Source organism: Lagenorhynchus albirostris, chromosome 2 (assembly GCF_949774975.1).
Source record: "Lagenorhynchus albirostris chromosome 2, mLagAlb1.1, whole genome shotgun sequence".
NCBI lineage: Eukaryota > Metazoa > Chordata > Mammalia > Artiodactyla > Delphinidae > Lagenorhynchus > Lagenorhynchus albirostris.
The window spans coordinates 73,898,764-73,916,156 of NC_083096.1; the positions used below are offsets into that span (position 1 = coordinate 73,898,764).

At 40.0% G+C, this 17,393-nt stretch overlaps 1 protein-coding gene across 2 annotated transcripts in view; it reads right to left on the reverse strand.

The window, feature by feature from the left end:
* DAP3 (death associated protein 3) overlaps positions 1-1,784 on the reverse strand; it is a 29,542-nt gene extending 27,758 nt beyond the window's left edge. Inside the window, exon 1 of one of the 2 annotated variants that reach the window (XM_060136765.1) lies at positions 1,509-1,784. Coding sequence is in view for 1 of the 2 variants with exons in the window: in XM_060136755.1 (XP_059992738.1) it covers positions 1,440-1,444 (5 nt within the window). In the remaining variant the exon portion in view is untranslated. Of the gene's footprint in view, positions 1-1,439; positions 1,460-1,508 lie in introns of those variants that run through there. The other variant, XM_060136755.1, reaches the window with a different exon arrangement.
* Between the last annotated feature and the right edge of the window lie 15,609 nt (positions 1,785-17,393).

The following is a 17,393-nucleotide window of genomic DNA, read 5'->3' on the forward strand; positions in this document are numbered from 1 at the left end:
AGAAATTTACTATGAAGGCAATGTGGTATAGTGAAAAAAGTTAAGTTTTTAAGAGACAGGCAAATTGAAGTCTAAAAACAGTTACCCAACTTCTTTGAGACTCAGCCTTCTCATCTGTAAAATGGGGGTAAGATGATCTATTTCAAAGTGTTGTATAAGGATTAAACAGGAACACAAGTTCTCTTGGCATGGTATTCCACAAATGTTAATTCTCTTTCTCTTCTCATATTTTAAGTATCTAACATTCATTTCAACATTTCCATGACTTGCTTTGCACTAGACTACAAAAGAATATAAAAGAAACGTTACATAGTCCCTGACCTCAAATTAAAAGTGTTCTTGGTAGGGTAACACACCTGCATACATGACACAATAAAAAAAAAGATCAATGGCTCCTAAATGGCTCCATGAAAAAGTTGGGACTTAAGGTTAGGAAAAGCAAATATATAGTGAGGTAATTAAGGCGGATTTCCCTTTAAAAAAAAAAGCAAACAAATAAAACCTGATCCATATTTTGAAATATAATATGTTAAGGGGGAAATTTAGGAGTGTCTACTTGAACTTTAGAGCTTGAATAGGCCTTTGAGATTAAGCTAGTACAGTGATTTTCAAACTATTCCCAAATCCCTACAAGTCCACAGATGTGAAGGAAAAGGGAAACCCAAGTGGATCCCTCACCTAATTTATTCAGTTTACCCACTGGGTGAAACTAACGATTACTAGAATAGAAGAAAGCTTTGGAATTATCTGTGGATTTTAATAGTCCATAGTTCTCCTGAATTCAATCATCAAGAAAAAGTAAATGTTCATGCAGAGTTTTGTGAAACAAGTATCAGTAACCACGGAAATCTGACAGACCTAGTTTTGCACTGTTTTACCAACGATTTGGAAGAATAGAACACAAACTACCAATTACACCCACAAACTTTATCAACATCAAGAGTACTGTGAACGATAACATTAACTCTCTGCACTTTCCCTGTGCCTAGGAGCTAATTCTACTTTACACATATTTTATTATTTTACTACACACCAACCCTGAAGGCAGATTTGGAGTTAACTAATTTTTATGTTCAGTTTTTCGTTTCTTGTTGATAAGGAACTAAGAAGAACTTTCTGAAGGACACACAAGACACGGGAGATCGAGTCCAAACCTGAACTTGAAATATATGGTGTCCTTATCCTCTAACATAAGGCTGCCTAATGAGGTTGAAAATGCATCATCCATCCACGAGGTCTGTGTAAAAGTGCACAAAAACATCATCGCGTACAGACAGTGGTGTGAAATTCGAAAATCTAAGCTGGGTTTTAAAAAAAAAAAGGAAGAAAGAAAAAGCCGACCACTGAGCCGGTTCCTTCTTGGGTCCTAGGTCCGCAACACTGAGCCCGAAGGGAAGCCCCCTAGGAGGGTTGCCGGCCCTACTGTCCTCACTCCCTACCTCATGGAGGCTGGGAGTCCCGCTCCTTTCCCTCATGGGTACAACCCCCGTGGCGGTTCACTTCCTCACCGAGAGTCGCGGACCAGCTCTCCCGACCCGGTAAACCGCAGACACTGTCAAGCGTTGGCTGCTCGGCGATCGTCCCGCAGCAGAGACTCTAGCTCGGGTCGTACGGCAGGAAGCTGCTCAACGCGCAGCCGCCGCGGCCTCCAACCACCGGCCAGCGGAGGGGCGCTACGCCGCCCCCAACCAGCTCACTGCGGCCAGGACGAGGCAGGGGAAGGGAGCCGCGGCGTCGCGGCGCCGCGGCCAGCGAGGTAAGTAGTCATAAGTGTCTATCCGCCACTCGGGGTAACTCCTGTCCTAACGGCAATCTCTGCCGTCTTCGCCTGTCGTTTTCTCCCCCGCTTCTGCAGCCGACAGGAATGGAACAGTCCCGCGGGGGGATTGTGGGAGGCGCACGCGCGAGGGGTGGAGGGTTTGTGGGGGGGGGCCGGCGGAGGAGGAGGCGGCGGCGGCAGTGGCGGCGGTTGGTGGCAGTGGGGGCGGGGAAGGGGGGAGGAGAGGAGAGGAGGTGGAGGAGGAGGCTTGGGCTCTCGCTGCCGAAGGTACGCGTGAGGGCCCGCGGTAGAGCTGGCTTGACAGGGGCCAAGGGGAAGTGGGGGACTGTGCGAGGAGGCGCCCCAGAGCGAGTGCGTACTGGCTGGCGGGCGCGCAAGGCGGCCGAAGGCGGTGGTTGGTGGGAGCAGCGAGCGACGAGCCCAGATACACTCTGGCGCGTGCGGGCGGCCGTGCGCGCTCCGCCGCCCGGGTCGGGTGAGGGGGGAGGACGAAGGGGGAAAACGCGAGGAGGGAGGAGTGGGAGGTGGGGGGGCACGAGGCGCCCTTCGCTCCCTCCCTCCCAAGGAGCTGCCACCGCCGCCGCTCTGCCGCCGCCGCTCCCGCCGCCATTTTGGGTTCGCTTTGCGGAGGGGGAGACGATCCTCGTCTCGGTTGCGGGACCCGCCTCCCCTTAGTTTCCCCCGCTTAGCCCCACGCCTTTCCCCTCTCCTCTCTCGCATTTCCGCCAGTCCGCTCACCCGCTGGCCGCCTCCTGACAAGCGGGAGGGATCCGCTGTGGACCAAGGGAAGCGGAGGAGCCTGGTGGCGGCCGCCCCCTCTTCCCCACTTCCCTGCACTCTCATCTCTCTCGGCCTCGGCCTCTGACACGGTGAGTAGAACCGCCTGGGGAGGCCTTTGGGCCTAGGTACTCCCTCAGCGACTTAGTCCTTGGCTTCCTGGGAGCTACTGTCATCTCCCGGACCTGGACCTCCGGGAGAGCGGTGGTAAGGATGGGGGAGGGGAGAGTAGGGAAGGGGATCCTGAGCTTACCGGGAAGTCCCTCCTGGCGGGGGTGAAGCGGTGTCCCTGACAGGCGGACTCCTGGCTTGGGGGAGGGGGCGGGAAAGTAAGCGAGTGGAGGCGGAGTCGCTGTGCCCCTGACAGGTTAGTTTGTTGTGGAGGTAGGATTGGGGCATCCCCCATAGTCCTGTTTGTTTCGTTTAAGGGGTAAGAGCGGCAGGAGGAAAGATCTTCTGAGGGTAGTTTACGTGTACGATCAGATCTGTGGTGTCCCTGACACGCTGAACTGTATGTAGGAAGGATAGAATGATCTCAGTGTTACAAGTTTAATAAATGTTACTGGCTAATTTGTGCATTGAAAGACATGTTTTTGGTCTAGAAGACAGATGGTATGTTGGTGTATAGCGGCTGTGTTTGTGTGTGTATGCGAGGAAGGAAAGTGTTCCGGAAGAGTTTGCTTGTATTTGTATAAGTGTAATGGAGTTCCACTTATAAGTTAGTTTATTTTAAAAATAAAACTTGGGGTGTTCCCTGCTGGTTGATATGTATGTGTATTTTAGGGTTTGGGAGTGCCTTAATACTTGCTGGGAAAGAGAAGTCATGGCAGTATTTTAGAAATACAGCATGTAAATGTGGGGTCAGGGATGGGAGAAACTTGTCATAGCCAGTTATTCTTAAGAATAGTCTGTTCCTCAGAATAGGGTGAACTGTGTAGATGTGAAGGCCCAGAACATTTTTACTTGAACAATTACTATGAGGGTATAAAGAATGGATGGCCTTCTTGTTGATCTGAGTTTATATTAACACTTTATAATGGAATAAAGCTTTTTTATTGTTCAGAATGCTCTTGCAGTTTGTGATCCTAAATAAATCTCTGTGAGAATGGTGGGATGGGTGTTTCCTCCCATTTTACAAAATAGCAAATTGAGGCATAAAGAGATAATTTTTCCAATGTCATGTGTTAAATTGGTGACAAACTTGGGTCTATAACAGATATTTTGACTACTAATTCAGTAGTATATTCACCATACCATGGCGTCTCGGGAGGTCTTTGTCAGGCAGATCTGAGTTTATTGGAAAGATAGGGGCATATTGACTGGTTGGATGGTATTCGGTAGAGATCAGTTGTGTCAGACAGAACATAGGTTGTCCTTGCCAGGTTAGCCTGTGAGAAATGGGTATTCCATGACTCTGTTACTTTCTGCTTATGGAGGAAGCATAGCATTTCTGACACTTTAGCTTGTATGTTTGAGGGAGGCATGTTTAACTTGTACCATAGCAGCTGCATGGGGGCTGACAGCTTAACTTTAAGGGAGGAAGGATCTTCTTTCATTCATTCAACAAATATTTGTTGAATAACTCTTCAATAAATGCTCCCTGCCTTGGGGTGGGAATAATCAAGGTGACCCTGTTGAAACAGCCTGGGTACATATGAGGGGATTTGTCTTTGACAGTGATAAATATTGAGACAGTGATACGTATTGAGTCGAGTGAGGCTCACAGGTCAGTGTGGAGTTGAAACTAGAAAACCTTCCTAAAAAGCCTATTCAGTTTGGAGGGAATTTAGATCTTCCAGACATTTTAATATGGAAGGATACAGGTGTATTTAAGCATCTAACAGGGTGACCAGTTTGTGGTACAGTGTGCCACCTTTTGCATTTTCTTTTGGCATTTCCAAGTAAACTGTTTTTGGGATCTGGAATTGTTGATGTTTGTGCCTGTGGATATTGGAACTTTTTGGCTTGGCTGAAGAAATTCTTCCAGAGGCTAATTTTGTACTAAGGATCCCCTCTATGAATATGAGGGAAGAATACTTGAATTAAGCCAACTTAACTGTTTCTTGGAAAATGGAATGTTTTTGATTTGCTAGATTAGCAGTTCTTAAAAGTTTTTTGGGGTCACTTATTCTTCTGAGAATCTGTTGAAAAAACCCTCACTGTAGAAAATGAGCATGAGCACAGTCGCACGAATTATGCATACAAATTTCAGAAACTTAAATTATAGTGAAGTATTGATAGAACCAATTTATATTCAGGTCTCATTTAAAAGCTTTTTTTTAAAAAAATAGCTTTGTTTGGGGGTAGAGATGTTGGTACGAGTTTCAGGTGAGAGGTTCTTTGACAGTGTTTGAGCATGCTGACGATAAGGAGAACTTTAAGATCTTTGTTTTTTATTCTTTGTTTTTTATTCTTTATTCTTTGCAGATTGATTTCTCCAGTGTTAATACATGATTCTGAATTAGGTGATAAGAGAATATAACACAAATGTTTATAGCTTTATTCTTTTTCATTATAATAATTTGTATTCTCAAACTCATCTCTTTCCAGTTTTGCATTGGGACTGAGGTGTTTTGAAGCTCATCTCCTGGCATTTATCTTAGTTATAACAAACGTTATTGAGTTATTTTTATGCAGGGGACACAAAGATGAATAATATATGGCTTCTGTCCTTGAAGCTATTCTAATCCTGTTGAAGCTATGAATTGCGTGATAGTGGGGGCTTTCTAAAGGGCAAGGTGGATTGAAGCATGTTCCTAGAAGTTGAGATTTCATGACTTAGTTGCAGAGAGGTTTTGCTATTATTCTTAGGAAGTTACAAAGTCTTCACATTCTGTATGCAACTTTGTAGCTTAAAAAATGTGTTTTAATATCATTTGATATTTTGGGATGAAGAAACTCTTTGAAAAGGAGGCAAATGTTGGTAGCATTCCTGATCTTGTCTTGGATATATTTCTATAGTGAGTTTATGTAAAAAGGTCTTAATGTCATTTTGGATATGCATGTATATAGACAACACTTCTGGGATGAAATCCAGTAGCTATTTGACAGACTACCCATGAATCTAGTACTGAAAATTAAAAGTAATTACTGAATTTTTAAAGAAAAGAAATTCAGAAAGGTGTTTTAATAGTACAGATTACAGGATTCAGTAAGATAATGGAGATATCTTAAGAAAAATGGTCTGATTGTCTCTTTATTGTCATGTCCTCTGTGTAAGAATGTCATGTAAATTTGTGAAAAGTTTAATACTTTCTGTAATTTTTAATTTGGGTAGTTGGTTCATGGGTTGTTTTTTTTTTTTTAAATAACATGTCATATGTGTGTGTAGTGTGTCTATATCTGTATATGGATAACATATGTATATAGTCTCCTATAATGTATGAGATACTTCACAATTTAAAAAAACAATGCTTGCAATAATTACAAAAAATACACAGGATCTTTAAGGATCGAGAATAGAAAGTGATTTTCATGTCCTATTCTTGAGTTGTATTCTAAAATGTGGAGTATAACTTCCCTATATCTTGCTAATAAGCACTGTGTCTTTATAGTATTAGCAGTACCACTTGAGGCTTTATTCTAAGTCTTCCATGCCTCACAAATAAAGAATCTGGACACATTCAGTCCTGCCTAAAATGATCTACCTGCACACAGTGGAAAAGTTTTACCATATGTGTAGGTGGTGCGTCTCCATTAAATAATTTCATATTCTTGGGTTATGCATGTTGATCTGAGTGTTTTAAAGGTAACATAACACCTTATATTACTTTATATTATAATCCACTGTGAGGTCTGCTTTGTGCCAGCCTTTCCAGAAGCATGAGATATCTTAACCCTGGCTATCATAAGAGAGGGAAACGAAAGTAGTTTTTGTTTTGAGCTATATTGCTAGTCTTTTTAAAAAAAATCATCCTTCTTTAAATTACTGGTAATTTATTTGGTTTATATTCTTTCGTTTGGAGAGGTTAGATTTTCATACTTATGATTTGTCGTCTTAGTTAATGATAATTGTCGTTTCATGGTTTAGAAATCACTTTTTTAAAAAAAATCACTTTCTTAGTGACTGTCTCATTGGGGGTGTTGATGGCAGTGTGTTTTTTTTTTTTTCCTTCTATTTTTTGGCCACACCACCCAGCTTGAGGGATCTTAATTCCCCAACCAGGGATTGAACCTGTGCCCCCTGTAGTGGAAGCTCAGTGTCTTAACCACTGGACCATCAGGAAGTCCCGGCAGTGTGATGTTGACACAACATGATAAATTATGGCTTCAAGTAATGATGAAATTTAACTAATAATCTTATTGCTATTTCAGAGTTCTGTTTCCTTCATTGAGCATCTAACTTTTTTATGTTTGAAGAGTATATAAAATTTTGTTTTTAGCATTAATAGTTTTTGCTTTCCATAGTTTTTAGTCATTTGCTCTCAGACATATGCAAGTTGATGACAGGAGTGTATACTTTTTTTTTTTCATTTAATTTTGTTCCTTTTTTTAAGTGTGGAAAATTTCTAACATATACAGAAATGAAAAGAGTAGTATAGAGTTCTCATGTACTTAACATCCAGCTTCAACAGTTATTCACACCCAGTTATCACACTATATCCCATCTACTAGCCTCTCTTCCTCCTCCCTCGCTTTGCTTATTTTGAAGTGAATCTTCCAGATGTTATATCACTTCATCCATAAATTCAGTGTGTACATTCTTTTAACTCTTAAGTGGGGAATTATTTCCCCATAGTTAGGTTTATATAACTTTTCAAATAAACTATCTGATGATAGTTGGAACTTCACTACTCATACCAAATACTTGCAATCTGTATTACCTGTCAATAGGAATTCCCTCTGCAAACTAAAAGAAATGAGCTGAATAGAAATTTACCTCACTGTCTTTAGATGTTTGCATTGAAAAATGCAGTTAGTTGCTATGTTTCCTAGAAAAGTTTATCAGCTTTTTTCAAACACACGAGTGAGAAATAATGTCTCTTAGTTCTTTTGTTTGTTTTGTTTTTTTAGTCATAGTGACAAGATGCTGAAAACATTTCCTGGTTGCTCTTGGTTCCTCTTGATTTTCTAACTGGATCTAGTTACCACAATGAAATCAGATGATACTGGTGATGTTGAATAGGAGCTGAAATTGGTCTAAAATCAACTTGCTTTATAAAGAGAATGAAATACACCTTGTTTTGAGTTTTGAAATTCTGTTTGTGGATGTTTGAAAATACATATCAAAAAAACCCACAAAATACATTTCATTGCTTAAACTGCTAAATATGAACCATGTTACAGAGCATGGTTATGATGAGTAGAAATACTGTAGAACAAGAAAGTAAATATTCCTATTGAGTTATGAAGATGAAACAGAGTATAGAGATTTGAAGTGGTTGCCAGTAAAGTAGAATATAGATGTATATCCTTTCCTTCCAGAAAAGGCTGACAGATGAATGTGAATTCCATCACTAATGAAAATTTGGTCAACTTATCTTTTGTTACTTCTTTTGTTATAGTCCCACAGTAAATAAATCATGAATCTTTGACTTAATCTTCTTGTTTTACATTTTGTTCTATCTTTTCTACACTTGATACCAAATCACTCCTCTCATTCAGTTTTTTTTTTTTTTTTTTTTTTTTTTTTGCGGTACGCGGGCCTCTCACTGTTGTGGCCTCTCCCGTTGTGGAGCACAGGCTCCGGACGCGCAGGCTCAGTGGCCGTGGCTCACGGGCCCAGCCACTCCACAGCATGTGGGATCTTCCCGGACCAGGGCACGAACCCGTGTCTCCTGCATCGGCAGGCGGACTCTCAACCACTGCACCACCAGGGAAGCCCCTCATTCAGTTTTATTTGTCCTAAGACCACAGGTGGACAGTGTGTCAGATTATAAAGGAGCTATATCATGGCTTCTTGGTGTAAATGACATTGAGAATGTGGTAGAGACATTCCTTATGATAAGGTTTCTTAAATTCAGCACTGCTGAAAATGAAAGCCCTACAGTTTAAATAGTAACATTTAAAGCTTAACAGGGCTTAATGGAAAGAATTTAAAAGATTGTCTTCGAAAGAAAAACTACTAATTCTGACATTTGAGAAAATGGAGGAGTGAATTAATCATGTATAATCATTATGGGTTGAACAATATTTTATATATATAATATATGTATATGAGGATACAAAGATTGGAGAATAAGAATCTCAAACAAGTAGAGATTCCATGTATATGATTAATAACTAAATGGTAACACAAGTTGGAAAGTTAAAGTTTAGGTGCAGAAGCGTATCAAAGAAAAAAGAGCAATCACCTTAAGACTGCAATTAGTTAGAGATTTAAGTTAATTATAAAAATAATTCTGAGTGTGTGTTTAAGGGGATAAAATCCCCTCAAGTGTAGAGCAAATCAGCGTTTAATTTCTTCTGAACAGTAATTCTTCTGTTTGTTCATTGATTCATCCATCATTCAGCCAACTAACATTTTTTCAGTACTTACTCCATTAGCATTTCTGTGCTTAGGTGTTGGGAAAAAAATTAGGATTTTTTTTTGGTTTGTTTTTTGCCTGAAGTGAGTTGTGAATCTAGTAAGAGGAACATCATGTTAACAAACTTAATATATGATGTAATACATTTCTCCCAGGTAGAGAGGGGAGAAAGTTATTAAGTCTGTGGGGAGAAAGGAAAGGTTAGGGATGGCTTCTGACCAGTGGGAAGAGACAGGTTTTAAAGGATAAGTATGAGTTATTCAGTAAGGTATAGCAAGAGCATTCTAGGTAGAGGAAGATCATCTGCAAGGGTATGAAAGTGAATATATCATAGCAGAATGAGTTCAGGGGACTGTAATTTGAATCACTATAGAACTTTCCACCCATTCCCCTATGATTTCCTGTGTCTTCAGTGCTATATAAGGTTGGCCTTTGTGCTTAGAGATCATCAAAAAAATAAAGATTGAACTATGTTCAGTACACTCTACTTACACAAAATAGTATATTCTTGCAGTTAAAGGTAATTTTAACAAAGATTCAAATGAAGAAAATAATTGGTTCTCTTTTAGTTACTCAGAAAATTTTTACTAGAATACACTCCTTCAGCATTTTAATTAATCGGACCTTGTCTACAGTAGTTACCCAGGCAAATAAAATAATGTGTAATTGCTTTTCTTAATAATGAAAAATCTCCCAGCCTCCACATTGGTATATTTCTCCTCAATTTGTTGCAAATTTCAAATAGTGGTTAAGACTGTGGACTCTAAAATCTGATTGAGGGATTTTCCTGGTGGTCCAGTGGTTAAGACTCTGCGCTTCCACTGCAGCGGGCACGGGTTCAATCCCTGGTCGGTGAACTAAGATCCAGCAAGCCACGCAGTGTGGACCAAAAAGAAATCAAATTGAGTACGCTCAGATTCCAGTTTTGCTACTTACTATGTAACCTTTAGCAAAATAATAAAATACTTATGGTCTTTGGTTTCCTTGACTGTAAAATGATGGTAATACTTATAGCAAAGGATTGTTGGAGGATTGTATGAGGTAATATGTGTAAGTTCTTAGCTTAATTTGTGTCATGTAGCAAGTGCATAATACAGATTTGCTGTTATTTCATTTCCTGAAAAGAGAAATTTTTTAAGGAAAGCAAATGACCTCCCTTATATATATTTCCTATAGGAGGTAAGAATATGTAAAATATATTTGTGAAAGTGTGTATAAACAACTTATTTACATGTATACATGTTTTTTCCTGATTCTTGGTTTATCTTATTTTCCTCACATGTGAATTCTACTTTTGTTTTTTTCCACTTAACTCCAGGTTAGGTGTTTGTGTTTGGCTTCATTTTACCTTCTTACCAAATCAAGGATTTGTCTCCAAAGTGAACAGGAATATATCTCACTGTGTGAATATTTTGGGGTGGAGAACCTTAAGTCTTTGAACAGAATTGGGTTTAGTTATGACAGTTCTCTTTTTAAAGCTGATCACAGGACTTCCCTGGTGGCGCAGTGGTTAAGAATCCGCCTGCCAATGCAGGGGCTACGGGTTCTCGCCCTGCTCTGGGAAGATCCCAAATGCTGTGGAGCAGCTGAGCCCATGTGCCACAACTACTGAGCCTGCGCTCTAGAGCCTGTGAACCAAAACTACTGAGCCCATGTGCCACAACTACTGAAGCCCACACGCCTAGAGCCTGTGCTCTGCAACAAGAGAAGCCACAGCAATAAGCCCGCGCACCGCAACGAAGACCCAACTCAGCCAAAAATAAATAAATAAATTTATTATTTTTTTAAAAAGCTGATTAGTATTTCCTTTGATTTTTAGGAGCCCAGTATAGTCTTCTAAAGCAGAACCCATGTCTTTTATTAAACCACCTCATTTGATTGAGAAAAAAGACCAACGTGTATTCACTGAGTGATTATTATGTGCCAGGCACTAGGATACGGTCACGCACAAAATAAGGTCCTTGGGCATTTTCCTTTTCCTTCTCCAGGACAAGATCTTTCAGTATTGATTTAACATATTGCTACCATCATATTACATGTGGTTCAAGCAAAACTCGTTCTTAAGGTATAGTAAAGATTTCTTGGGATACATTATTTTATGCCAGAGCAAACCAATTCTAGGAAAAAATCTCTAACTCTTGAGCAATCTTTATCGTATGCCTGTGGTTTATCAAGGCAGTCCATTGGACAGTTAGGCCTTTGGGGTATCAGTGGGTTAAGTCCTCTGTTCAGAGTCAGATAAAAACCATCATTCTGCCTCCTGTGCCTTTCAACAGAAGGCGTTCAACAAGTATTGATTGTATACAGTTGGCCCTCCATATCGTTCTGCATCTGCGGATTCAGCCAACCACAGATCAAAAATATTTGGGGGAAAAGAAATTCCAGAAAGTTCCAAAAAGCAAACATGAATTTGCCTCATTCCGTCAACTATATAGCATTTACATTGTAGTATTTACAGCTATTTATGTAGCATACACATTGCATTAGATATTATAAGTAATCTAGAGATGGTTTAAAGCAGCAGTCTCCCACCTTTTTGGCACCAGGGGCTGGTTTCGTGGAAGACGATTTTTCCATGGATGGGCTGGGGATGGTTCAGGTGGTAATGTGAGCGATGGGGAGTGGCAGATTAAACTTTGCTCACTCACCCGCTGCTCACCTCCTGCTGTGTGGCCCGGTTCCTAACAGGCTGCAGACCACTACGGGTCTGCAACCTGGGGGTTGAGGACACTTGGTTTAAAGGATAGAGGAGGATGTGCTTAGGTTATATGGAAATACTATGCCATTTTGTATAAGGGACTTGAGCATCCCTTAGGTTTTGGTATGTGTAAGGGGTCTTGGAACCAACTACCTGCAGATACCGAGGGAGAACTGTACTTTATGCCAAGTACTGTGCTAAGCCCGGGGGATAGAGCAGTGAATAATGATAGGCAAGAATCACTGCCATCATGGTACTCACTTTCTAGTGAGTGGTAAGATAGACATTGTATACATGGATATGATGTCATAGCATTCCAGTGATAAGTGTTCTGTTTTTTTTTTTTTTTACTATTTATTTATTTGGCTGTGTCGGGTCTTACTTGCAGCAAGCAGGGTCTTCGTTGTGGCACGCAGGATCTTTTAGTTGCGGCATGTGGGCTTTTAGTTGTGGCATGTGGGATCTAGTTCCCTGACCAAGGATCAAACCCAGGCCCCCTGCATTGGCAGCACGGAGTCTTAACCACTGGACCACCAGGGACGTCCTTCAGTGATAAGTGTTGTAAAGGAAATGTAAACAAGGTAAGGGGATATTAGGTAGTTAGGGAAGTCCTTTGAGGCAGTAGTATTTGAGCAGAAATCTGAATGATACGAAGGACCCCATGAATCTATCTGGGGCATAAGCATAAGTGCTGAGGCAGTAGTGTGGTGTATTTCAGAAATGGGAAAGAGCTGGGACAGAGTAAACAATGTAGGGAAGAATAATAGAAAATAGGGAAAAGAGGTAGCCAGGGCCTAGATAATGTAGGGACTTTTAAGACTTGACTAAGTGTCTAGGTTTTATTCTGGACTTGATAGGAAGCTCTTGTGGGGTTTTGAGCAGGGAAATGACTTGGGCTAATATATACACTTTGGAAGGCAACAGTAATGCAACCAGAGTGATCAGTCAGTAGGAGGTTGTGATATTTGAGGCAAGAGATGATTATGAGTTGAACCTAAAGTGTTATCAGGGAGATGGATTTGGGGATATATTTTGAAGGTAGTAGGGAGGATAACCTGGATTGGATGTGTGGTCTGAGTAAAAGAGTAAGTCAAGAATGATTCCAGTGATGGCCTTAACATTTGGATGCTATTTACTGAGATGACGAACACTGGGAGAAGCAGGTTGCGGGAATGCAGATATTAAGTTTGGTTTGGATATACTGACTTCAAGTTTTCTATTAAATGTTTCTGGTTGAGATATTGAGTAGGGCAGTTGGGTATCTAAGTCTCAAGTTTGGGGCAAATGTAAATTTGGGAGTTGATCAGTATAGAGATGCTGTTTAGAGCCATGGGACTTCATGAGATTACCTGGATAGTGAATGTAGAGAAGAGATGAAGTTCTTGGACTGAGTTGTGGAGTATTCTTGACACTTACTAAAAATGCCAGGGTTGAAAGAATCTTTTGATAATTTTAGGGATAATACTTTGCTGACTAAGAAAACCTAGCAAGTACTAACTAGTCAAGACATAGAGACAAAAATAAAATGGTTGAGGAACAAGTTGCTATTCTTTTATCTGTTAAATAGCTCTTTGTGTCGCAGAGCTCAGAACACTCATTTTATGTGAAATTAAGAACCAGAGTGCCTATTTCTACTTGGTTACTCTGAAAAGATGGCCAGAATAGTCATTAGCTTCCTAGATATCTGTTGTGGAGGGCAACATAAGGTAAAACAAATAAATACAAGTTTATAACGTAATGAATGAGGTGTCAAAAGAGATGAAGCTGCTTACTCACTAACAACCATTTCTAGCTTTGAAAATTTACAGAGTAAGAATGAGATCAAGCTGTCTCCTAATTTCTTATGTAGCCTATCATTGGGCATTGTTATACCTTCCTTTTATTAAGCTGGTTTTTCATCTGTGCACTTAATTAGTCAACATACCTAACCTGCTAGAATACATTTGTAAGATGTAACTAATACTTGTAACTCTTAGGGGCTTAATATCATTTAGGTCGACTTACTGCATTTTGCAGGACATGTTTTTCTGGATGTGGATAAAGATCTATGTAAATACATTTGAGGTGTCAGAAATTGGAAGGAACAGAAATGACAGACAACAAAAGCAATCACAGTGTATAGGTTTTTTGTTCTGTTTTGGTTTTTTTTTTGGCTGCATTGGGTCTTCGTTGCTGCGCGTGAGCTCTGTCTAGTTGCAGTGAACGGGCTACTCTTTGTTGCGGTGCCCAGGCTTCTCATTGCTGTGGCTTCTCATTGCGGAGCACGGTCTCTGGGCACGCAGGCTCGGTAGTTGTGGCTTGCGGGCTCTAGAGCGCAGGCTCAGTAGTTGTGGTGCATGGTCTTAGCTGCTCCACAGTATGTGGGATCTTCCCAGAGCAGGGCTCGAACCCATGTCCCCTGCATTGGCAGGGGGATTCTTAACCACTGCGCCACCAGGGAAGTGCCTATGTTTTTTGTTGTTAAAAACCTATCAGGAACCCTCTTAGCTAATGCATGAAACATATCCTCTTGCTTGAGCACATGACTTCACACTTGCCGATCCACCTCTACCATTAGGAAAATGTAGGGCCCATCTGTTGAATTGGCACTGTGCCTAAAGGCTGGTAGTTTTGGACTTCGTCAGTCCAGGAAAAGGAATTAATTCCAGAACATTAAGGGGAAACTTTTCTAGTAACAACATATTCCCTGGAGTTTTTCTGATCTCTTGTTGCTGTTTTACAGAAATCACCAGAGAATTAAGGATCCATATCATGTATGGATCCTAAGTCTAAGTCAGAATTATCATTTGTATATATTAGAGAGCCTGTTCTCTTCCATGTAAATGGTGTCCTTAAGAAAACATTAACAAAAATTTCCAGATAGTTAGAGGCAATCTTCTTAAGTAGAATTGAGATGTTTAAGAAAGTAGTATGATTGGGATTCAGATAAGCCTCGAAAAATATTTCTAGATGAATCTGTTTCACACAAATTTGGAAACTATTGACTGAGACTTAGAACTAGGTGATTAAAAGTGGCTACCTCCAAGTTTCTTGTTTCATAAGCATCTTAATTATGAATGTTATGGAATGACAGTTGCATTATTTACTTGTTCTTCAACAGGAATTGCATTTTAAAATGGACATAAACTCACATGGGATGGTGGTGGTTAGATGGTGGTTTAAGTAAATCTTTGCTGTACTGTCTGTTATCTGGCCACCTTCTTTTTCTCTTCACCATTTTGATAATGCAATAATTTATGGAGAATCATTAGTTAAAGCAACATACCAGTGTTAGAATGGCAGACTGGGTATAAGAAAAGTAATTCTCCAAAATCAGTAAAATCGCAGCAAAGTGATAATCGTGACCCACCCTGATTGGCTTCCAGCATACAGTTACCAAGCCTCCCTAGCTATTATCCCACACACATCTCTGAAATGCATGCGATTTCTGAATCCAAACCTGACCATGTGCCTTGGCAGGACACACTCTTTAGCACTCTTCAAGATCCTGCCTACCTCTTTAGCTTTGTGTCTCACTGGGCTTCCTACCCTTGTGCTTCAGCTGTTTGGAACTGTCATCATTCCCATACACGGTTCGTTTATATCTCCATGACTTTCATGTTCCTCCCAGTGCCTGGCCGCTTAGAGAACACCCACCCAACTTCTGAGACAAAGTTCAAGTTGATGCTGTGAAGCCTTACCTGGGCACCTCCCCTCTTTTGGTGAACAGTATGCACTCATTTGTCTTTGGCATATACCTAGGAGTGGAATTGCTGGGCCACAGGGTAAGCATATTTTTATCTTTAGCAAATACTGTCAAACGGTTTTCCAAGTTGATTTTATGACTTTTATAACTTTATCAGGCTCTACATCTTCCCCAGCTTTTGGTGTTGCCATTCTTTTAAATTTTAGCCGTTTTGGTGGGTAATAGTATTTCATTGGTATTGATTTGCATTTCACTGATGACTGGTGAGTTTAAGCAACTTTTCATGTGTGCGTTGGATGTTTGGACATCCTCTTGTGAAGTACCTGCTCTTAATATATATTCTGAATGCAATTCCTTTCTCAGATATATGCGTTGCAAATATCATCATCCAATGTATGGTTTCCCTTTTCACTCTCTAGGTGGTGTCTTTTGATGAACAGAAGTTCTCATTTTTCATAAAGTCCCATTTGTCTTTTTTTTTCCTGATCTAGTTTGAAGAGGCATGTAGTTGTGTGTAGGAGGAAATGGAGAATTACTTATTAATAGGCATAAAGTTTCTGTCAAGCAAGATGAATAAGCTCTAGAGATTTATTGTATAGCATTGTATGTATAGTCAACAATAGTGTATTGTACACTTAAAAATTTGGTAGATCTCATGTTAACTGTTCTTACCACAATAAAACAAAATAATAAAAAGATAAAGAGGTGTGTAGTAGGTGGCAGTCTATTGAATGGAAACAAAAAGGAGAGGAATACATTAAGGAATAGCTAGTCAGTATTAAGATAATGGAGTTAGAAAGTACATCCAAAAGCTATTGGGTTAGTTTTCTCAATTTCATGTATATATGAACAAGACTTGAGAGGTGTGTGCTTATGGTACTTATGTATATTTCAAATCTTTTAAAAATATGTTTTTATTGGATTTGTGTTTAATTATAAAACTTACACAAATTCTGTAACAGGGCAAGGAAAAAAATATTTATAAACAAGATTTTTCCCGTTTACTTCCAAACCTTTTCCCCTAAAATAACCAGTGCTATCAGTTGATGTATAATCATTCATATTTATTTCTATGTGCATACAAATACATATTTTTTTCTACTCTTTACAAATATGAGCTCATGCTTGCATTTTTACTTAAAAATAGCATACATGGCTGTATATTTGTGTGTGAGTATATATATATTTAACTGTTTTTTTGTGTGTAGCACATCAAGGACTGCTATAAGTATCCTTTTATTGGTGCTTTTATTTTTCTATGATAGAAAAGATCACTTTCCAAAATGATGGTGGCCACTAGTGCCCTCTTTCCCACCTTGCCAGTATTAGTTGTTATCAGTCTTAAATTTCAACCAAAGTGATGAGTGAAAAATATCTTAATTCACACCTCCCTGACTACCAGTGAGGTAGATCATCTTTTTATGTTTCTAATTATTTCTATGTCTTCTGTAATTGCCTGTGCATATCTCTGTATGTCTTTTCTTACGTACTACTTTATAGAATAACTTTGTATGTTAGAGATATTAATTCTTTTTCATGTTCATTATATTTTCTCCCAATCTGTTGTTTGTCCTTGATTTTGTTTACATCTTACATCACGGTATATAATGCTTTTATGTAATCAAATTGGTCACTTTTTTTCCTTTATGGTTTCCTGATTTGCTTAAGGTTTCTCAACCATAGGCTATAGAAATATTCACCAATGCTCTTCAAGTGCTTTTATTTGTACATGTAGCTCTTAAATCCATGAGGAAATTATTCCTTTTTTAATTAATTAATTAGGCTGCATTGGGTCTTCGTTGCTGTGCCTGGGCTTTCTTGTTGCAGTGAGTGGGGGCTACTCTTCGCTGCAGTGCACAGGCTTCTCATTGTGGTGGCTTCTCTTGTTGCGGAGCATGGGCTCTAGGTGCACAGCTTCAGTAGTTGTGGCATGCAGGCTCAGTAGTTGTGGCACGCGGGCTCAGTAGTTGTGGCACACGGGCTTAG